Source organism: Dreissena polymorpha, chromosome 12, assembly GCF_020536995.1.
Source record: "Dreissena polymorpha isolate Duluth1 chromosome 12, UMN_Dpol_1.0, whole genome shotgun sequence".
Taxonomy (NCBI): domain Eukaryota; kingdom Metazoa; phylum Mollusca; class Bivalvia; order Myida; family Dreissenidae; genus Dreissena; species Dreissena polymorpha.
The window spans coordinates 34,136,422-34,160,951 of record NC_068366.1 but is presented as its reverse complement, the minus strand read 5'-3'; the positions used below and the strand labels follow the sequence as shown (position 1 = coordinate 34,160,951).

The 24,530-nt window shown below is 35.9% G+C and overlaps 2 protein-coding genes across 2 annotated transcripts; one reads left to right on the top strand and one right to left on the bottom strand.

Moving 5' to 3' along the window:
* Positions 1-2,695: 2,695 nt before the first annotated feature.
* On the top strand, positions 2,696-11,597 carry LOC127853311 (NADH dehydrogenase [ubiquinone] 1 beta subcomplex subunit 8, mitochondrial-like). Its single transcript, XM_052387727.1, has 5 exons — positions 2,696-2,836; positions 7,651-7,871; positions 8,920-8,987; positions 9,461-9,551; positions 11,239-11,597. Exons 1-5 carry the CDS (start codon positions 2,734-2,736, stop codon positions 11,356-11,358), a joined length of 603 nt encoding a protein of 200 aa, XP_052243687.1. The 5' UTR covers positions 2,696-2,733; the 3' UTR covers positions 11,359-11,597.
* Positions 11,598-15,817: 4,220 nt separating this feature from the next.
* Positions 15,818-21,290, bottom strand: LOC127854178 (serine-threonine kinase receptor-associated protein-like). Its single transcript, XM_052389174.1, has 7 exons — positions 21,130-21,290; positions 20,213-20,348; positions 18,983-19,137; positions 17,857-17,956; positions 17,260-17,397; positions 16,383-16,519; positions 15,818-16,102 (listed from the first exon to the last, which is right to left on the bottom strand). The coding sequence occupies exons 1-7, from the start codon at positions 21,242-21,244 to the stop codon at positions 15,900-15,902; spliced, it is 984 nt and encodes a 327-aa protein (XP_052245134.1). The 5' UTR covers positions 21,245-21,290; the 3' UTR covers positions 15,818-15,899.
* Positions 21,291-24,530: the final 3,240 nt, after the last annotated feature.

Below are 24,530 nucleotides of genomic sequence, written 5' to 3'. Positions count from 1 at the left end.
TGATAAATAAAAAACTTAAACACTTTTTATGAATAACATGATTGGAAAATGTGTTGGCTTCTGCATGGTGTCTAGAAAACTATCTATGGAAAAAATATGTTTCAGGTGAACTGTATTAATTTCAAGTTTACATAAATATTAAGTTTGTTCAAATCCACGTAAATTTTTTAATTCAGTTTACAAACACCACAATTAAAAATTTATTTGGAACTAAACACATTATTGAACAACAAATAATGAGTAATAAATTTGTTTCACGTTCATTTAAATAAAATAATGAACATTTATTAAAAAAACAAACAAGTAACCATGGATAGATTCTGACATTTTGGAGGCCATCAACCAAAAAGACAAGGCTTTTAGAAATTACAAAAAAAGTGCTGAAAATTTTGAACTTTTTAAGTTATTAAGAAGTGTAAATGTTTAATTGATACAGCGAAAGAAAACTTCTTTACAGAGTCTCTTGAAGCTAACAAAAATGACTCTAAGCCACTCTGGTCTATCATTAAGAATCTTGGTTTACCATCTAAGAAAGGATTATCTTCCTCTTCTAATATTTGTCTTAACATTGATGGAAATATATGCTCTGATAAGGAAATTATTGCAGATTCTTTTAACCATTTTTACACTTCAGTTGCCTCAAAGCTTGTTGATAACTACCAACTAGTGTTCTTAAGTTTGGAAAATCATTTGTCATTAATTTTTATACTAGCCTTGGTGTAAAAGCTGTTAACAGTTTTTCTTTTTCTTTAGTTTCTGAGAACCAAGTGCTCAAATATTTAAACCAGCTTAGTTCTAATAAAGCAACAGGTTTAGACGGTATGCCCTCACGTTTTTTGAAAGATTTGGCTTCGATTATTTCTCAACCTCTCACTCATGTTATTAATCTATCTCTTATACAGGGTGTTGTTCAAGAGGATCTCAAGTATGCTAGGGTTGTTCCTAGTATTTAACCAGGTTGAGTCATACTTCAAGGTTAACAAATTGTATAAATTTCAGTCTGGTTTCAGAAGTGGTTTTTCAACGGACACCTGTCTCATACATCTGACTGATTATATCAGGTTGGAAATTGATAAAGGTAATCTCGTAGGAATGATTTTTACTAGACCTCCAAAAGGCCTTCGACACTGTTAATCACTCTATACTTCTCATTAAATTAAGTGCAGCGGGTCTTGGTGATGATATCTTAAAGTGGTTCAAATCATACCTTTCAGATAGACAGCAACTTGTTGATGTTTCAGGCACTCATTCCGGTACAGCCCCAATATCATGTGGGGTTCCACAAGGGTCAATTCTAGGTCCCCTGCTCTTCCTAATCTATGTTAATGATATGTCTGCTGTGGTCAAAAATAAGCTCCTCCTATATGCAGATGACTCAGGTATTCTCGTGTCTGGTAAGTGTCAAACTGATATTGAAAGGTTATTGAAAGAGGATTTACATCTGGTTAGTCAGTCGTTGGTTGATAATAAGTTGTCTCTGCATTTAGGTAAGACGGAGTCTATTCTTTTTGGTTCTAGGCATAGAATCAGGTCAAACCCTTCTCTCGATATTTTTTGTAATGGTACCATTATTGAATCTACTTCTTCAGTCAAATAACTATAGGGGCTAAATTGGATCAAACTTTGTCCTTTGAAACCATGGCTCGTTCAGTCGTTCAGAAGGCCAACTCCAGGTTAAAATATCTATATAGAAAGAAACAATATCTCACCCAGCAAACTAAGAAACTTCTTGTCATGTCTTTGATCCAATGTCATTTTGATTATGATTGCTCTATTTGGTACCATAGTCTCACCAAAGTGTTACAAAATAAGCCCCAAACCACCCAGAATAAGTTATTGCGGTTTGTCCTTGGTCTCGATGCAAGGGCACATATTGGGCCAGAACACTTTCGATCGCTCAACTGGCTACCTTCAATAAACGTGTAGACCAGATTGTTCTTGGCCATGTGTTTAAGATTAAAAATGGTTTGGCCCCTGACTATATGGGAGAACATTTTATTCCGCAGGCCTCTGTTCATTCATACAGGACAAGGTCAACTCAAAAAGGTGCATTTGCTGTCCCCAAAGTCAAAGGTTTCGGGTCAAAGTCATTTTGTTACACGGGATGCTCATTATGGAACAATTTACCCTCCAGTATAACACAGATTGATAAATTGTTTGTTTTTTAGTCGTCTTTAAAAACTCATTTTTTAGAAAATCTGTAACTTTTTATGTGTATTGTTTGTTGTTGTTGTTTTTATGGATTATGGAATCATTTCTAGTCATCAACTTTTATCAACATTGATCCTATCTTCCATAAATGTTATGCATTTTCCATTTTTATAAGTGCCACACTATGTCCTGCCACCAGCACAAAGGACCACAATGGAAATATGGTTTTATTCATTTTTGTGTTATCCTTGGTGTGGTGTGTATGTCATGGTATATTTATCTTCATGTATGTGATATTTTTATATTTTGTACATGTTGTTAATGCCCATGTATGCATTCCTTGCCGAAATAAATCTAAGTAATGCTATATTATTATATATTTTCATTAAAATTGGTGAATATTAAAACAAAAGACCTTATTGTGTGGTGTATTTTATCATAAATTAGCATTACACATATAACACCTAACTTTTTAGTGCATATATTGATATAATATTGGTATATGTTTGTAGATCCGGTACATTTCTGTATATTCTGTTGGATTCGTTAAGAATCCGGTAGTTGTAATGACCGTAAGGCATTATGGCCGCTCTCCGTCGGTCTTGGCTTTTGGTTAATGCACTTAAAAACAAACATGCGCTGCACCTCCGGGAAATATCTAGCACGCAATCTCTTTTAGCAGGCGGTAAGATAGAATCTTGTTTAATCGTTTATTTCCCCGAAATGTTATTTAATTCATTGTGTAGATATGAATGACCTTCCCGAGTTTATCTTTTCGGATAACATATTTCGGATTTAGTCAACTTACATGCTGGCTGTTCATTCAGAGAGTAATGTAAAAATTTAGTTGCCGATTTTGAAATACTGTTGATTTAGACAAAAGTGTTTAATGAGCCCGGACTAAGGAAAACCATGCAGGATGTAGAAAATGTTCCTGTATATCAAAAAGTTTGATAGTAAATTTTTGGTTCATAAAATCTTAGTTGCAATAATACAAATCCCCCTCCGGGCTGCTGGGAGTTACAACTGGTAACAGCATTTTTCATTTAAAGTTTGCCACCTTGAACCCAGGCAGCTCTTTAATAGGTAAAATGAGCAACATAAACTATTTTCTGGCATAAATAACCAAAAACAGATTATACATATATCCATAACACGCAAAATGATTTTTTTTATTTTTATTGTGTGCTCGCAGAATTATGATATTAATCCAAGATTCAAACATGTCAATGATTCATTGATTCATTAAAATGTGTTAATTTTTGCAATGAAAATGCTGACTTTCCAATTTGAAAATATGCTAATTTATAGTACATCGACTTACTTTGGAATCCTTGGCAAGATAGATCTTGTGTCTAATCAACCGATCATGCTACACCTACTTCTCCCAGAACCTCCATAAAGAAGAATGAATCGTCATTTCAAAACTTTGCAGGGCCCTCAATCTGTCAAATCCACGGCCGAAATTCAGCCGCATTCCCCCCTGAAAAGTATACTTTTTCCCCTTTTGGGGAAATTATATAGATAGATGTCTCATGATTATTATATCTCAATTCTATTTTAATTTAATCTTGTCAAAAATACTAAATTATGAAATAAGCAATGAATATAGTGCAAACATGTACAAATGTAATAATTAGATAGTAAGAAAAAAATACCCCAAAAAGGGAAAACGCCGCGAAAATTCCCCCTGCTATGGGTAGCGACCCGCTTCCCCTAAAAATGGATTGAGGGCCCTGCTTTGGCTTTTGGTTTGATTATGATTGTTTATAAAAAGAATTATCCACAAACAACAAGCAAATTGATGTCACTGGTAACAGGTGATGAGTTTCTTACGATATTTTAGGTTGATTTTAAAGGGGCCGTCCAACAGATTTTGGCATGTATTGAAGCTTGTCATTAAATGCTTTAAATGCTTTATATTGATAAATTTAAACATTTGAACTATAAATCTCCAGTAAAAAACCAAGAATACAATTTTAAAAAAAGGAAAAAAAAAGTAACCCTCAACAGGGCTAGAACCACTGACCCCTGGATTCCTAGGGTCCTGTAGTAAAAAGCCTCCCGCCTTGACCACTCGACCATCCACGCTCATATTCAGAGCGGATGTATTGTTTAGCTATATAAGCAATCCTCGTAGTTTCTCAAAATATCGAATCGCGTCGATACGATGCTTTATCTGTTGGACGGCCCCTTTAAAGAAAAACCTGAGACTTTTTTTACATGGAATAAGGTCTTATCAGGAAGAACTTTTAGCTGTTTGTATATACTCATTTAAGCTCAAAGCATTCAAGACCAACAATATAAAATCTTAAATGCCTTATAAAGAAAATGTCCAAGGATTAGTCTTTAAAATGTTTTTCTGTCATATACTCATTCAACAGTATTTATTCAGCATTTAATATGCACTTGTTTCTTAATTGAACAGTAAATTCACTGAGAACATATAACTTTAGTCCTAAGTAAACTTCTTTGCCATTGTTGTCAGGGCTTTTTTTCCTGTTTTTGTGAAGCGGCCTTGGCTCCCCCCTTCCATTTTGTGAAAAAATGAGTCGCAAACTGTTCAAAATTGTTAAAAAATTATTCGTGAACTTTCTAAAATGATGAAAATTAGAGACGCGAACGTCTTGAAAATGTGAAAATTTGAAAAAATGTGAAAAAAAGCCCTGGTTGTTATCATTAACCACTTCAGTATTTGCATCAAAATGCATAAATATATGTTATTTCACAATTTATAAGTCATAATGAATTTTAATTCTATGTGGGCCGCCATCTTTAAGCATTCTGAAGTGTTTGATCCTGATGTTCAATAGGGTAAAATACGAAAATGGGCGTTGCCTAACACGCCGTAAGTGAACATACTTACATTTGTAGAGTAACACCCTTCTTTCAGATGCAACAGCATTTCAAGTGATTAAATCTAGATTCAAGCTTTGTCTTGTGTAATAAATGAGACGTTTGACTCAAATTTAGCAATACTTTGAATACTTTTATGCCACTGGTAGGATGGCATATAGCAGTTGAACTGTCTGTCAGTCAGTCCGTCCGTCCGAAAACTTTAACATTGGCCATAACTTTTGCAATATTGAAGATAGCAACTTCATATTTGGCATGCATGTGTATCTCATGGAGCTGTACATTTTGAGTGGTGAAAGGTCAAGGTCATCCTTCAAGGTCGAAGGTTAAAAAAACAAATCCAAGGTAAGTAACAAGCTTTAAAGGGAGATAATTTCTATTAATCATTCGGCAGGTACAGATCATTTTTACAAGGGAAGTAATATTTTTATTATATCCCTTTAAAAAATATAACTTCCCTTGTAAAAATTAAATAAATCAAAGCGGCGCAGTCGGGGGCATTGTGTTTCTGACGAAAACATCTCTTGTTCTAACAGATATTTTTCTAAATTTGTTAGACTGATGTATGTGGTGGAATCCAGTATGTTCACATTTTCATAAATTTTTAGCTCGGCTGTTTAGGGAGAAAACCTGAGGTATTGTCATAGCCAGCTCGTCCTGTCCGCCGTCCGTGTCAAGGTTTGTTAAGGTTTTGAACATTGGCTCTAAAATCAAAGTGCTTCAACCTACAACTTTGAAACTTCATATGTAGATGCACCTTGATGAGTTCTACATGCCACACCCATTTTGGGGTCACTAGGTCAAAGTTCAAAGTCACTGTGACCTGTAAAAAGAAAATAAAATAAAAAAATTCTGTCAAGCTTTCATTTATTCAAAACTGCACCCGCAGCCGAGCGTGGCACCCGTTATGCGGTGCTCTTGTTGTTCTTTTGGATAACTTGGCATATGCAGTGAAATTGCAATAACTCGAGTCGGCGAATTCTTGAAAATTGGCAATTACTGGAGCATTAAAGAAAGTCCCTAACATTTTCCTTTAATGTCTTTATATAAATACCAGCAATAACTCAAACATGCGATTTTCGATAACTGGAGGATGTGTGCTGGTCCCTGAAAGGCATTTCACACCTTATTAACTGGCAATTATTTGAAGAAACTTTCTCGTCTGGTCGGTGCTGAAAATATTTGAGTTATGAAAACGGCGCAATCAAGCAGACAAAAAACGCTTGATTAGGTGATAAGTTAGTCGCAGTTTGAGAAACACTGCAAATTGTCATCCTTTGAGATGCAGATAAAAGCTACACAGTTTCAATGATAATAAAATAATTACCTGCAAACGTTAGTTATGATAAAATGTATGGTATAAAAGAGAGTGTAGCAGATAATACATCGGAATCTCTTAACTGAATTCCTTCTTGTAATTTGCACTGCATCATGGCAACACAGAAAGAAAATAGTCTTACAAATTATCAAACTCCTGAGCAATCTAATGAAGGACCAACTTGTAGCGGGATAGCTATATCAGGAAAGCTTCTGTTTCGGGTAACGGAAGTAGTGGCCGCCTTTTGACATCGTTCACTGGAAAAAGGCCACAAAACGCAAGCTGGAAACAAGAACAATAGAGGCTAAGTTCAAGGCCATCTTGGAAGTAGAGAAAGGCATCAAGTTGAAGGCTGAAATAGCTCGAGATCTCAGTATCAGTAGCAGCACCCTGTCCACCTGGCTAAAGAATGCAGAAGCCATAAAGGATTGCTACCAAAACCTTGGCCAGAAACGCAAATCGACGAAGCAAGGCAAATGGGACAGTCTTCAAACAGCTCTTGTGAAGTGGTTCACCGAAGCATGTGAGCAGTCCGCGGTGGTAACAGCCTGCATGCTGAAGACAAAGGCATCTGAATACACAAAGGAGCTAGGTCTCGCATACTTTAACGCAACTACATGTACATGGTGACTAGACCGGTTCAAGCAACGTCATGGCATCCACTTTGGGAAGATATTATGTGGGGAGGCAAAAAGTGTCCATGAGAAGGAAAAGTCTCTAGAAGAATGCCAATAGAAGCTACAAAGCATGCTGCAGAACTATAAAGCAGTGAAAAAAAACAACGTGGATTACTCGAAACCTGCAATTACTCGAGCATCGAGGTCAGTCCCGTGCTATCTCGAGCTATCGGAGTTTTACTGTATATCGACCTATTTTATTTCAACCCGAATTTACACTTCTGTATTGTCTAATGCATGTACATTTACTTAAAGATCACTTTTATTTCTCCTTGTTTACACCTGAGGTTGAATGCATAAATCAATCGGGTGATGAATGAGTCTTTTAATATAATCATTCTGACCAACTGAAGTGAAACACTTCCTCTGTAAATGCACCTTGTGAGGAAGTTTTTCAAAAAAGGTTTCAATATGTCCATAAAGAATCAACTTTAAATGCATAGATCAGGTGTTGCTAACCAGTGTTTTATGGTTGATGCATTCAAAATGGGAGTGTTATTTCTAAACTATTTATAGAACATTATAAAGAGATTGACTTACTATACATGTAAAGGTATTTAAAACTTAAACAAAGTATTAATTTTAAACATGCTTGAATCCGAACAAAATGCACAGCAGATGTAAATTTGTATGATTGTGTTTTTGCAGCCTATCATCCTGACTGGAAGCCAGGAGATTACCCCCAAACCCAAAAAGAATATGAAGAAGCTGCTAAAAAATACAACCTGTTGCCGGAAGACTATCGTCCCTTGCCAGACGATGGTTATGGAGCAGGTGACTATCCTGCCCTTCCAAACATCGGAGAGGAACAGAAGAGTCCTTGGACCGACTGGGACGACCCGAGAATGAGAAGAAACTGGGGGGATCCTGTAAGGAAGATCTGCACTTTAATTTTAATTTCTAAACTTAACAAAAATATTCTAACAATCATCCAGGGCTTACTTTGCCATGTGCCAGATAAGTAAATGCCTTTAAATAAAGCCATTAGGCTGAAAGCAGTTCTATTTATCTACATTTTTTCTGTTCATAAAAACCCTCAAAATAGCCAGGAATCAGATGAGGAAGGCAAATTTTGCCAACAAAATTGAGCGCGGGGGAAGCTCTGTAATCAGCAATCAGGATTTGTAAGCAGAAACAGTCATTTTTTGATAAGCTTAACCAAACTTTAAAGGCTGCTCCTGAAAGTCACTATAAGCACATACATGTATATTAATTGAAGACCACTTTTTCCAGGACCCCTCAAATTGAGTTGATACTCAGTTGTCTGTGGTTCAATTTGATATAAATTTTAATGGCGATCCTTGTTTAGTCTCTATATTCACTCTTGATTATCTCATAATTTTATTGTATGAAGGTGGTTTACAAAACTATAAGGCAGAAAAAACTCAGCAAATATTTCAGGTTTTGTCAAGAAAGTTTAGATCAGAGTCCACATTCCTTTTTTTCATTTGGATTGAATATACAATCATGGTGATGGTCACTTATGTAGAAAAAAAGCAGACTTTCTCTGTTCAAACAACTTTACGATGTAATGAGTACGTTTCGACATAATGGTAAGTGTATCTGAGTCCTGCACTAGGAAAGGGGATTTAATGCATGTGGGTAAATTGTCGTCCCAGATAAGCTTGTGCAGTCCCTACAGTCTAATCAGGGATGACACTTTCTGCTTTTATGGAAATTTTCTTTTTTTTAAAGACCTTAAAAGAAAGAATTCTATAACAGTGAAAAGTGTGGCCCCCTGATTAGCCTGGCCCACACTTTTCCCACATGCATTGAACCTCTTTTTCCTACAGAGGGACTCAGATACAATTACCAATATGTAAAAAAAAGTTAAATGTAGTCATATAATCAGTATGTTGAACTGCTGTTATTCTTCTTGACTCAGTATAAGTAAGTGTATCTATTTGTTTTATTCAGGTCCACATTGACTTCGATATCCTTGTACCTGACCGAGCAGACCCAGCAAAACGATACCGATATCCTCTGTATGTAAACATTTTTGAGATTTTATAAATGGACTTGTTTTGCAGTTTAGCATGATGGGTTTTTTTATAGATAAGAAAGTCTTATTTGTAAAGCATGACTTCCCATGCTTTTGCAATAATGCAAGAAACAGACATGATGGTAGGCATTTTTGGCTTTGTTTAACTTGCATAATTAACTTAAATATCTCAATAACATACAACTTATTGCCCTATTTGTCATCAAATTCCTGTCCTTGATATGAAAGCTCAAATGCTTTTTTGTGAAAAACCTATTTATTTTATGTGAAAGGCGTTCAAAATCTTAGGGCTTATTAAAAGCTTTGAGTGTTTCCAGGGTAGAACCAGTACTTGGTGTCTTTAAGGGATATCTTAAGAACGCTCCCACATTGGGGATCAACCCCATGACCTCCCACTTGCTAGACAGACACTATAGCTACTACACCTCGGCAACCTTTAATGCTTTCCCTTTCCAGGTGGTCCATGTACGCGATGTTCCTGTTTGTGTACTCCATGTTCTTCTTCACGTGGCTCCTTTCGATGAGATACCCAAAAGTCATGCCCATGGTGAGTACATGGAAACAGGCTTTTTTCAGCCATATCTACTGGTCTGTTTAAAAGACCCATTTCCAAGTAAATGGTAAAAAAAAAATCCCAATTGACAAAAATCTGTATTTTTAAAGAAATGATTTATGATTATTTTAACTCCAGTTTATTTGAATTAATAGATAGTATAAAGCTATCAATTACATGATCAGGGGTGTGATTTTTCTGCGGATTTCCGCGGATCGGGTTTTACCGGGGGTCACTTCTGAGATTCGCGAAGATTCGTTTAAAAAAATGTGGGGGAGAGGGGGTATCACAGATTCCGCGGACGTTTATCATAAGCAGCCCGAAATATCGGCGGCCCGCGAAATCGCTCCGCATTTTACACTGGTAGATTCTGCCTAAGCATTTTTAAAACGAGCGATATAATTGGCTGTCGTTTCCCAATCTTCCAATTAAAATCGGTTTCTTAAAATGTGTTTGGTATTTCTAAGGCTGATTCTTTTGCAAAAGGCGCCGTTGTGAAGCGAAAATTAAGATTATTGTAATGACAAGTAACAATCGAATTAACGACTGACATCATATAGTTTGATAGGAATAATGAAATGTGTTTGCCAACGAAAAAGACAACGTTTTAGATACAAGCAAAACATTTTTTGTTTAGAAATGTGCGCAGTGAATTTGTGTCACGGAAACCAGTGTTTGCAAATTGGAGTTCAGTCTACTCAAGAAGTAAAACAATTAAGAAGAGTATCGTTCCAACATGGAAATAGACAAACATGATTTGATTAATATGTCTGTGGATTTGTGTATTATCAGATTCATATGCATATTCTGCTTTATTATGTTTTTCACGCTGTTCAGTTAACTGAAATAGCATTGAACTGAAGATGTGCAATGCAAGATATTGAAAGGTAAACAAATTCAATATATTAATTTAACTCAGTTTAATACATCATTAACACAAGTAGAACACTCAAGTGTGCTTGTTTATATTTAGTCCATTTACTGTAATTCAATACATTGAAAAACTGCTGCTATTGATCACAATAAATACTGTTTACTTTGCATCCTCAGTATGTTAAATGTGAAGTTTAACAGGTTTTTATAAAGAAATATTGTTATGAAGTTCAAAAAATTGTTTATTTTAATGTAGGTTTTAATGTTTGTCATTGCCTTATGCGCGCCGTTCGCGTAGTCGAAATCAGTCGACAGAATTTTCCTCCCCTCTGAATTTGCCTCAATCACACCCCTGATGATACATGTGTGCACTTAGTTCTTGTAAACCAGCTTTTAAAAGTGTGATTTGGCAAACTGGCATCAGTGATATGTTTGAAAGACTGTTGAAAATGGCAAAAAATCAAACGTTAAAAAATAAAAATTTAATTGCCATTGTGAGCGTACAATAGTCTGGTGAAGAAATATTCTTTATATTTTTCAGTTTTGTGTAAAATCTCCTGATTTATGAGCCTCGTGGGAAAACTGGACTTAATGCATGTGTGTAAAGTGTCATCTCAGATTAGCCTGTGCAGTCCCCATTGGCTAATCAGGGACTACACTTTACGTTTAAAGGTCTCTGCTAAACGAAAATCCAGTTAAGGCAGAAAGTGTCTTCCCAGATTAGCCTTGTGGACTGCACAGGCTAATCTTGGATGACATTTTATACACATCCATTAAGCGCCATTAGCCTTGATCATGTAAATTGCAGATGGACAAGGTGTACCCCTATGAAGAGTACAAAGTGAGGACAGCATGGGCAGAGGGGGGTGTCATTATTCCTCCCACAAACAAGCGGCTTAAACATTACACCTTCGAGCCCCTTGACTAGACAGCCATAAGCTGCCTGGTTTATTGTGCAGTGCGTCTGTAAGGAATTTTTGTGCACATGGACAAAGACACTGATATGAAAACTGTATAAAAAATATTTGTGAAAGTATCTGGAAAGTTTGAATAGGTTATTAAAGCTGAAGTACCGTTTAAAAAAAAGGTTTTTATTTGACAGATGGTTGTTTACCTTTGACTCACGAGTTTAGTGTGAGAAGAAGTTGAAATAAAATATTAATTGTACATGGGTAATTGTCTTGAAATGAAAATTGTCGGGTCAATGCGAAAGATTTGTAATTTTGTTTGTTTATTTACATTGAGGAAAATATGCTAACTATTCCTCAGTCACTCCCTACTGTGCCCCCTCCCCTCTCATCAAATCCTGTGTATTCTGTCCTTATGTAAAGGACCCTTGGTTGGTTACAGTTTTGGGCTTTGGGCCCTTATCAGAAGTGATGAATAGACAGATGCAGAGCCGGAATTTTCCTTGCTAAACAAAATCTTCAGCCTAATTTTGCTTTGGCAAATATTGTGTTATTTGGGCTATTTTGGGGGAGGGGTATGAAGATTAATTGTGGCCACAACTTGTGTACAAGCAATACAATGGTGTGAAAATAATTCAGAACTTCAATGTGCAATTTTTCTGAATTATATAGTAATGATACTGAAGAATATGGTTGATTGTTTTCATGGAACCAGACACATTTTGACATGAAATGTTACTGAATGATATGGTTGATGGTTTAAGTGGACATAGACAAATTTGAAATATGATAAAGCTTTGGAGGAAGAATTACCTATGTAAGACAGACAAAACGTGTCTTTTTTGGGTCAACCAAACATTTGAGCCTTCTGAATCAGTCAATGTCAAGGTAAAAATGAGGTCAGGGGATGTGGGCTTGTTTATAGCATTAAAAAACAAAATTGCAAGTAATATGTTCTCATGGTAGCCATGTTTTTCAAAGGACAATAACCATATCTCACTCATCAGAGGAATCATAAAAGTTTCAATAAGATTTCGCAAACAAACAAGATTTATAGTGTTCACAAGCTTTTTAGCTCACATGAGCACAACGTGCTCATGGTGAGCTTTTGTGATCGCCTTTTGTCCGTCGTCCGTTGTGCAGCGTCAACATTTGCCTTGTTAACTCTCTAGAGGCCACATTTATTGTCCAATCTTCATGAAATTTGGTCAGAAGATTGGTCTCAATGATATCTTGGACGAGTTTGAAAAATGGTTACGTTGGCTTGAAAAAAATTGGCTGCCAAGGAGCGGGGCATTTTTCCTTACATGGCTATATATGGCTGTAGTAAAATCTTGTTAACACTCTAGAGGCCACATTTATTGCCCGATCTTAATGTGACTTGGTAATAAGATTCATCCCAATATCTTGGACAAGTTGGAAAATGATGCCGGTTGGTTGAAAAGCATGGCCGCCAGGGGGTGGGGCATTTTTCCTTATATGGATATAGTAAAACCTTGTTAACACTCTAGAGGCCACATTTATTTTCCGATCTTCATGAAACTTGCTCAGATGAATTGTCCCAATGATATCTTGGATGAGTTCAAAAATGGTAACCTTTGCTTGAAAAACATGGCTGCCAAGGGGCGGGGCATTTTTCCTTATATGGCTATAGTAAAGTCTTGTTAACACTCTAGAGGCCACATTTATTGTCAAATCTTCATGAAACTTGGTCAGAAGATTCATCCTAATAATATCTTGGACGAGTTCGAAAATGATGCCTGTTGGTTGAAAAACATGGCCGCCAAGGGGCGGGGCATTTTTCCTTATATGGCTATAGTAAAACCTTGTTAACACTCTAGAGGCCCCTTTTTTTCCGATCTTCATGGAACTTGGTCAGAAGATTTGTCCCAATGATATCTTTGATGAGTTTGAAAATGGTAATCTTTGCTTGCAAAACATGGCTGCCAAGGGGCGGGGCATTTTTTCTTATATGGCTATAGTAAAATCTTGTTAACACTCTAGAGGCCACATTTTTTGTCCAATCTTCATGAAACTTGGTCAGAAGATTCATCCCAATATCTTGGACAAGTTAAAAAATGATGCCCTTTGGTTGAAAAACATGGCCGCCAGGGGGCGGGGTATTTTTTCTTATATGGCTATAGTAAAACCTTGTTAACACTCTACAGGCCACATTTATTTTCCGATCTTCATGAAACTTGGTTAGACATTTGTCCCAATGATATCTTGGATGAGTTCAAAAATGGTTTTGGTTTCTTTAAAAACATGGCCACCGGGAGGGGGGGGGCATTTTTCCTTATAAGGCTATATATGGCTTTTGTAAAACCTTGTTAACACTCTAGAGGCCACATTTATTGTCCAATCTTAATGAAATATGGTCAGAAGATTTTTATTATTGATATCTTGGATGACTTCGAAAATGGTTACGTTTGCTTGTAAAAACAAGGCTGCCAAGGGGCGGGGCATTTTTCCTTATATGGCTATAGTAAAATATTTTTAACACTCTAGAGGCCCCATTTATAGTCCGATCTTCATGAAACTCAGACAGAAGATTCATCCCAATTATATCTTGGACGTGTTCAAAAATGATGCCGGTTCGTAAATATGGCTTTAGTAAAATCTTGTTAACACTCTAGAGGCCACATTTATTGTCCAATCTTCATGAAACTTGGTCAGAAGATTCATCCCAATATCTTGGACAAGTTAAAAAATGATGCCCTTTGGTTGAAAAACATGGCCGCCAGGGGGCGGGGTATTTTTCCTTATATGGCTATGGTAAAACCTTGTTAACACTCTAGAGGTCATATTTATTTTCCGATCATCATGAAACTTGGTCAGAAGATTTGTCCCATTGATATCTTGGATGAGTCCGAAAATGGTTTTGGTTGCTTAAAAAACATGGCCACCAGGGGCAGGGCATTTTTCCTTATATGGCTATATATGGCTATAGTAAAACCTTGTTAACACTCTAGAGGCCACATTTATTATTGTCCAATCTTCATGAAATTTGGTCAGAAGATAGGTCTCGATGATATCTTGGATGAGTTCGAAAATAATTATGTTTGCTTGAAAAACATGGCTTCCAAGGGGCGGGGCATTTTCCTTATATGGCTATAGTAAAATCTTGTTAGCACTCTAGAGGCCACATTTACTGTCCGATCTTCTGACACTTGGTCAGAAGATTCATCCTGATAATATCTTGGACGAGTTAAAAAATGATGCCGGTTGGTTGAAAAACATGGCTGCCAGGGGTCGGGGCAGTTTTCCTTATATGGCTATAGTAAAACCTTGTTGACACTCTAGAGGCCACATTTATTTTCCGATCATCATGAAACTAGGTCAGATTTGTCCCAATAATATCTTGTTATCTCAGGTGAGCGACTTTGGGCCTTTCAGGCACTCTTGTTTTTTAATTTACCAAGTGACCTATTTTTTGACATACATGACCGAGTTTTGAATGTATCTGTGGGACAAATGTTTTAACTTTCAAGTTTCAGGAGGATTAGGCAATAAATGTGGCCTTGGATTGTTTGAAAGCTTTTTTCTTGTATTTGTTCTTGCCACCCAAACCCCAGTTTCATACTTGGCCTAGATACATTTGAGATATGTTCAGACCAAGTTTCATGAAAAAATGGAAATATATGTGGCCTCTATAGTGTTCACAAGGCAAATGTTGACGCACCATGGACAAAGGGTGATCACAGAGGCTCACCATAATAAGCATCCACTTTTTCTGACTGATTTCACTTTTTGGAACATTCAATACGGCGCTCCCATTAAACGAGATAAAAGTCTCTGGCCTCACATTCAGTATTTCTACTTCCAAATACTGCAATCATGAACAATATCAAAAGCAGTATTTTCCCTATTGTTCTTACCATTCAATGGATATGCTTACTTAAATTGAAGAAAAAAAGCATAATTAGTGGTTTAAGGTAAAGAGTTTGTGATATTTCGCCTTGTTCAATGCTACAATTCACTGAATGTTTTGATTCACAACAAATAAATATTATTTGTACAACAATAAAGAGCACATATTTAACACTTAAATCCCAGGCATAACAGTTTTGGTAATATCAATACATCCCTTACTATTACACAATACCCCAATTATACTAGCTCTTACAGCAGAAAAAAACAAACATACATATTGAATAGCTTTGAAGATATGATTTATAGATCACTTCTCATGCAGCCCTTTAACAAATGTATCCAGACTGCCAAATACATCTTGTATTACAACGAAAATGACATGCTGCAACCAACAGGTAGAATATTCTCATATTAATCCTACACCAGTAGATGCCACTTACATTTGTGTCACATAAGAAACTGCAATTCTTGTAAATATTTCCTCTACAGACTGATGTATTTAACATAGATTTTAATATTCCCTTAAGTAAGCAGCATATATAAATAATTGGCACTGTAGCCAGTTATATCTTGCACTACCTGCAAAAAAAAGGTAGTCATTGATTTCAACTGCAATTCAATATTTTCAAATCTGATTCATAATCAGATGCTGTGTTTCCTCTTCCAAACAAAAATAACAAAAAATGCATCAAGCTTCAGGCTTTAGCGGTGTTGAATCGGCGTTATTGTTGAGGATCTCGTCTGGTAGCACACACTTCCAGAGTCCATAGGTCTTCCCCACAGTTGTTTGCCACAGTCGCAGCGTTCCGTCCTCACTACCGCTTGCGTACACTTCCCCGTCTGGCGAGAATCGCACACAGTGGATTGGTCCGAAATGTCCTTTAAATGCCTCTGTTGTAAAATATTTGTTCATAGTCGTTAGTGTTGAAGTTTTGATTACACATAAAGGAAGGAAAATACCCTACCACACCTTCCCCCACTTGTTTGTTCTTTTTTAGTAAATCAATTAAACACTACATTATTACAGGTACTTAAATTTTGGATTATAAATCTGCGCGTAATACATGATTAAGTACAGTACTTTTATCATGATTGATTTAATTATGTAAGAAGAGCCCCGTTACATAAGCAGAACAGCATTATTATGTTATCATTTAACAAAACAGCGTACCCAGTTCTTCACCGGTCTCGTAGTTGAACTTGTACATGATGAAGTTCTCTCCTCCAGTAATGAAGATAGACTTATCAGGGTGGAGACAGGCAGTGTTGATAGGTGACGGAGATTCATATTCCTTTATCTTCTCAAACCTGCAAGAAGATACTTCAACTGGTTGGAACCCAGTTAGCAGAACAGAAAGTGAACAATTGTATGTGATTACATAAACAAATATAAAGCCCAACGAACTCTTCTGCTTTCAACTATCAGGGCTATAGATAATTTTTTGGGTAATTGGGTTTTCACCCCCTGTTTTGACAACAATAGGGTTTTTGTAAATTCAATAGAGTTTTAGCAAAATGTTTTACCCCCTACTTTTGAGCTTAATTGGGTTTTTCACCCCCGGTTTTTTAACTCAATTGGGTAATTTAGGGAATGGCATTTATAATATAATAAAAATCTACTAAGATAACTATATTATTATGTGCATGTGAAAAATAAATCAACATTTGTAGCAACATTAGTTAGTTTTAATTTACGTTTCATGTTTGTGCATAATGTACATTTCATAACTCCACTTTCCATATCCATCACCAGCCACGGGTGTTTGTTTCACCACTGTTTTAAAGTTTTTTCACTTACACTCCCCATAAGGTGTTTTGATTACATTTATACATAACAAGAGATGTCACAATAGGATGACTTATGCCCCCTATAAACGCTTGATAGAAGTTATGAGCTTTTTTTGAAACCTAAACGCGGACCCTAAGTTCAAGGTCAAGGTCACCGGGATCAAAATTTGTGTGCATATGGAAAGGCCTTGTCCATATACACATGCATGCCAAATATGAAATTGCTATCTGAAGCGACATAGAAGTAAAGATCTGCTCACTTCTCTGCATCCCAGAAGGCAGTAGTGTTGCCGTGGGTGACAATTATGATCTTGCCATCCTGCGACAGGTCCAGACTAGTGGGCACTGATGGGAACTCCAGCTTTCTCACTTCCGAACAGGAATTAACATCCCAGATTCTGCATGTGAAACAAATCAGAAAAGTCTTTGGTAGTAATATAGTGTATGTAAACTTGAAGCTTGAAATATATCTATTAAAACAAAAAATGTATATATGTGTATGTTAAATTTACAAAAGCAGTGTATCATTTTTTATTTACATATGCTATTAAATTAATGGCGTTGTACATGTTCATTTTTTAAAAGAAACACACTGTAATAATTCTTGTGTTGTTGTTTTTTACAAAATAATGCAAATAATTCAATGACTAACAATTTCTTAAACATTTTTAATATATCTGTTTCATTTTAGATTTGTATAACAAAAACTTTCAAAGTTAATTTTTACATAAGACTCATACATGTTTTGCTGTCTATGTAATAAATGGTCCGGCTTCAAAGACCCACTCCAAGAAGGCAAACATGTTGTTATATACAATTTATTGTTTTATACACAGTAACTGTAACCCTTTGCCTACCGCACAGTCTTGTCATCTGCTGCACTCACAATCTGCCTGCCATCGTGGGTGAACAGGGCATTCTTAATGAACGCGGTATGACCAGAAAACATTCTTGGTTCTGAAACATTTAGTCTTTAGATCAACGTTATGATAACCTTAATGGTAAATATGTGAGTAAGCAATAGGTAGTCTTCGTCATAAATGTAACAGGACATACATTTCACAATTTTTAGTTGACAAACATGAACTAGAGCTTTGTCACAGACGTGACGTATACCCCCACGTGCCGCATTGACACAGACTATTTTGCATGCTGTCTTCACAAAAGAAGAGAATGTAATTTATGGCAATTTTTAAGATTGTTATGCTATTATTATTTACAGCCATTTTGACCTTTGAACTCTTGAATTTTTTCCCATGACACGCCGTCCAATGACTGAACAAAATTAATGTACAGAGTCATTTTAAAATCTCACAATGAATGAAATAATTATGGTCCAAACAAGATCATTTATTGCCATTTTTGACCTTTGAACTAAAAGTGTGACCTTGACCTTGGAGATATCTAACTAATTCTTTTGCGCGACACACCGTCTAATGATGGTGAACAAAAGAGCCAAATGATTTAAAAATCTCACAATTAACGACATAGTTATAGCCTGGACAAGCTCATTTATGGCCATTTTTGACCTTTGAACTCAAAGTGTGACCTTGACCTTGGATATATCACGTAATTCTTTTGCTCGACACGCTGTCCAATGATGGTGATCAAATGTGCCAAATGATTTTAAAATCTCACAATGAAAGTAATAGTTATGGCCCGGACAAGCTCATTTATGATCATTTTTGACCTTTGACCTTTGAACTCAAAGTGTGACCTTGAACTTGGAGATATTGACGTAATTCTTTCGCGCGACACACCGTCCAATGATGGTGAACAAATGTGCCAAATGATTTTTAAATATATTTGAAGAAAAAAATACTCACAAACGCTACTCAGAGAGCTTAAAGCTCGAGTATAATAATTCGGTTAGTAAAAATATAGTAAGGTATAGTAGTCTAAGTAGAGGCAATTTTCCCTGATAAGTATGATAGTATAAATGTATCGGAAGATTGAATCATGGCAGACAGAAGTACAATGTACCTGCATCCGTTTTCTCCAAGTCAAATATTCTAAGAATCTTCTCCTGGCTTCCGGTGAGCAGGTAGTCCCCATCATGGGAGAAGTCCACACATTTCACGATGTGCTTGTGCTGAAATGTCTTCAACTCTTCTCCATTCACAGCGCACCACACTTTACTAAACATAGAAAATGGTGAACAACAAATGCTACATGTACAAGTGATACTTCATTAATTTAATTTTTTCTGAATTTCTAAACCGATGACGGCCTAGATAATTGACAACCAGCCTTTTGAATGCATGGACATTGACAGCCAAGATCATGATGGTGCAAATGATGATGATCATAATTATAAATTACTATTTCAATATCAACCACACTAATTGATATTTGTGTCATTTAATTATCAGATTGATGATTATCTTGTTAAACAACTGGGCAGTCAAGGATTGGACCGTCCTGATCAGCATTAATTTTGTCAGATAATAACGATGCACAAAAATGGAACATCCATATGCCCTCTGAAAATTCTGCCAGCAATGAGCGTTTTAATGAAAAAGAACGTGTATGAAGATGCTTTCACTATTTTTACACTGTGGAAAACTTTCAGAGCCGGAAACAAACATAGACAAACCAACAAATTTGTTCTCATTTTTTTTACCGGACAATAAGTCTTGTTAATTAGACCAACAGGTCTGATGTTACAAAAATTTATAGGACATGTCCGTTTGGCCGGCCATGTTTGGCCTAAACTGTATGGGGTAAAAAAATAATTATTATTGTAGATAATGTCACCTAATAACAGACTTTTTTTTATTTTTTAAGTGCATGTATTTCAAATGAGTACTTTGTCTATGTTGTGTTTACAGACTGATGTGAATGGTGAATGCATTCTATCTAAAATGTATGTCTAAAAGTACATGAGTGCCATGACAGGTTTACAGACTGTTGAATGCAGCAAATTCAAATGTATGGCAAAAAAGGCAGGAGTGCTTAGCAGCTATCAAAAGGTGATGCCTAGTAGACTGGTGTCCTAAGTGAATACAGTATATGGCCCTCCAACGAGTCCTAGAATGGGGGTGGGGGTATAATACCATAAATTTAAATAAGAGTCCTTAATTTATTAATTAATTGTTGTTGTTGATTTTAACTGGAACAATATTCAATTGTGTGTATTTTTGTTTTTTAATTATAATAGCTTTTCTTTATGGCAAGATTATGTGTAAGGAATAAACAGTCAATATCCTTTACGCTGTGAAATCTGCAGCCCCAGTGGCAGCCTTGGTTGCGTCTCTGTTCAGAGCTGCCCCCCAAACTGCGCCCTTGTGACCTTCAAACGTCCCAATCCAGTCTCCTGTATCACCTTGTCGTAACATTGGCTTTCCATCTGAAGTGTATTGAGCCTATTTTATCAATTTGAATTAATTTAAATGCAGGATAATATCCAATAGTTGCAATAATTCAATTATCTGCTTTATAAACAAAGGGTTGCTGAGAGTTGCTATGCGCCGTCTATTGTCCTTGTGTGCAAAATTTGATCAATGATGCAAGGGCTAAGGAACACTGAAGCTGCAAAAACGTATCAACATTTACTTGTCTGAACTACAAACCCATGCGTGCGGTAGTACCATTAAAGCACAAACTAATTGCTTTTTATTTACTTTGTTTTTTCTTTTGTATATGCTATATCCACCATATTAGAAAACTGTTGCAATATTGCAGACTTAAAGTGTCTCTATGGGCTGGGTTGCAGTATACAAGCTTTTACTCATCGTTATGTATGATGTAGCCCAAGTTGATAATTTCAATATAATGATGTAAACAAAAATAGTGTGTTGAAAGATTATTGTTTTTTTCAATTGCATGTATTAGGATAATGTCAATAGGGTTTTATTCAGGTAAATTTAATGTGTTTTTGAGGTTTATTCATTGCTTTCCTTAATTTGTTTTAAAAAAAACATCTGATTAGGGATGCGCACTGATCATCTGTGGAGAACTACTGTTATGCTTATGAAGGTGTGCATATGGATTCACAGAGCCAACAAAGTAAAATTATCAAATGCTCTGGGAGTCCGTTTATATGGACTCCATATCCGAATGAGTCTATCCAGAATACTATAATCTTACTAGTAAGTAATCGGAAAGCATTTGTAATGCAGTCAATTTACCTTTACACGCGCTAATTAGGAAATATCCAAAAGGGGTTACGTCACTGAACGATAAAAAGACAACAGGTCGTGTGTGTCCGCTGCACGTGAGCGGAGTCTGTTTCAAGCTTGACATTCTTACTTCTTTTTTTACCGGAAATGCATATATCACACTAGACACATCAATGAGATTGAATTCAACAAAGGATTGTACTCTCTATTAGAGTTGTCGTTCCATGCTCTCACACACAATCTTTGCCATCACAAGAAAATCTTCCCAGATCTGGAATTTAAAGGGATCTTTTCACGTTTTGGTAAATTGACAGAATTGAAAAAAGTTGTTTCAGATTCGCCAATTTTCGTTTTAGTTATGATATTTGTGAGGAAACAGTATTACTGAACATTTACCATAGTCCAATATAGCCATTATATGTATCTTTTGACGATTTGAAAACCTAAAAATTATAAAGCGTTGCAACGCGAAACGATTGAATAACTTGGAGAGTGATGTTGTTGTCGTTTAATTTTACGAAACTACGAAGATTGCTTATATAAGGTATAAAATACTTATTCTGTGTATACTCGGCGGAATAGCCGATAGGGCTAATGCGTTTTTACTTCAGACTAACTCCAGGACTTCGGGGGTCACTGGTTCGAGCCCGGGTACCGGCTACTTTTTTCCTTGTTTTAATTTTATTCTTGATTTTTTACTGGAGCTTTTAAGATCCAATGTTTACATTTATCAATATAAAGCATTTAATGACAAACTTCAAAATATGCCAAAATCTGTGAAAAGGCCCTTTTAATATGAAAAGTAGTATCATTTTCTTTTATATTTTGAAAATAGTGTATTAGCTTATGTTCATAATGAAAAATTTCCTATATTAAAAAACTAAAAGTAAAGATCTGTCAATAAAAATGGTTATTAAAAGATCTTTGGAAAACACAACATCGGCAAAATTATTGTAACACGTGGCTCGGCTATCATCACGGGGTTGTTTAAAACGGCAGGGATTTGAAATAGCTATGTTGGTTTCAGTATAATCTCTGCGCCGTGATAAAAATATTTACATATGTCGAAGAAACCAACACCATATACATCAGATCGACACAATTAAACATAGTAAATCTCATGATGTATTTGCAATAGATAAATCTCGTTACTAAGATATAAATCTCATTATCATAACGAGATCCAGTATTTATTAAAGTGATTATTTGATCAATAATTATGAATGGCGCAAAAGCAAAAAAAACAACTACAAACACAAAGGAATACAAATGAGGTCACCGTCTTGAAAAGTATAGCATTTGTCATTTTAACGGTAATAAGGCCCAAAACGTGCATTTTGCATAACATTATTGAAAACAATAGATGTGTATTATAACAATATCAAACAGAAATAAAAGAGTATATATGTTCCAGTGTAGTTACTATTGTACCACTCAATGGTCGCATGTAAACCAGAGCAATATGAGTATGCCTTTGTCTCATCCTAATCTAGTAGTGATGCTTCTACCGGAATCCCCAACACCTCCTATGGTTGCAGTATATAAAGTATGTAAATATATCAACTTTATAATCTTTACTCTATGCAACATGTTATAAACGTGAACACGTGTGTTCATCCAATGTAGCGTATGACATGTAACCCAGCCAGAAAAATCCCCGATCACCATGAGGATCGAACCCGGGACCTCCCGGTTCCAAATCAGGCAGACACTCTACCGCGTCGCTATAAAAGCTAGCTCATATAGCAAGGCAGTATAAGTTCTCCTTATAACGAATCCTAATACAGACATAATATCATTTCTAGGAAATGACGTTCTCTTCAAACGTCATTCCAGATATGTGACGCATTGTAGTCCATTGTCCCCGCCGCTTTGGTAATTTGGAAGGGAATACCTTTGATTTGTAGGAATAAACGGGTTCTCTTTGCCACCGTGTGCATGACATCTATGAGAACATGTTACATTTTTAAAAGTCGTGTAAAATTGTTTTAAACAAACTATAAACAAATTGTATTATTGATAATTTTTTTGCCAGTTTATAATAAATATAATATTTAAATTATTTACGTATGGGTCATGTTATTATGGCTCATTGGGTCATTGTCGACCTGAAATGGCCCACAAGTCACCCGGGGTTGACTAGAAGCCGATTCATGTTTCATTTTTTATCAAACGGCACCGCATCAAGGTATCTAATATAGACATATATTTTTTTAGACATTTAGCTCTACTTTCGTTTTTGTAGTACTTTTACACAAATTACGTCGCATATGAATGACCAAATCATGTTGTTTTTTTTGGAAAAGTAAAATTGTTGCCGATGATGACTTTATGCTGATTTCGAGGGTGACTAGAATCGGCCTGAAGTCACCCCGGGTGACAAGAATCGGCTTCATGTCACCCCTGGGTGACTACAATCGGTTTCATGTCACCCGGGGGTGACTAGCATCGGCTTGAAGTCACCCTAGGGTGACAAGAATCAATCATCTTCAAATTATCCCCGGATGACTTGTGGGCCATATCAGTATAAAGAAGTGAAACTCCAGCTGCTGGAGCAGTATTGAATTCTCATTATAAACAATTAGTTGGTCCTTTATTTAAGTCAAGTGACCGATTGCCTAAACAGTACAAAACAGCACAATACAGCACAATACAAACCAACATAAACACAAAATATGAATAAAGCTGGGGTCACCGCCTTGGAACGGTCAATGCAAAGCATTATGGGTTTAAACCGGATATAGAGCGCTCACCCTCACACTTGGCCAAGCAATATTCATAATTCATTTAAGTGTAAATAAAATTTAACGTCATAGCATTGTAACTCAAATTAAACAATAATAAAAGGGAATTAAAACGCATTCAATTTAATTACAATTTAATTACTCAATGGTATTGAAGATACCAGAGCAACAGAGTTACAACTTTTTGACGAACGATCAAATGAAACTACAAACAAGTGTCAACTACATTCCTCCTTTATAGAAAAAGATTTAAGAATATAGCGTCATTAAGTTAATATTTCAGATAATCATCGCGCAAATACAGGAAGAAGCAGCAATAATGGGTGTAAAAAGTCCATATTACATTGCTTGGTTGTTTATGTGACTGCTAAAAAATAAAATAATAATAATTAAATCAAACAAGAAACGCCTATCAGAGAGAAAATATAAATAAAATTGAACGTTATAAACCCAATGACCTATGCATGTAAATCCATGTACCCAGGAACAGAGAAAGAGTTATGACGTAATGACGTAATTGACAAGCAAAGACACAATGACGTGAACAAAATCCAGGGGCAGTACTGTAAAGTAACAATAAAACTATTAATGGGGGGCTACTGCAAAATTGAACCACCAATAAAACAAGCCTAGTTGATTAAATATTAAAATGTATCAAATGTATAA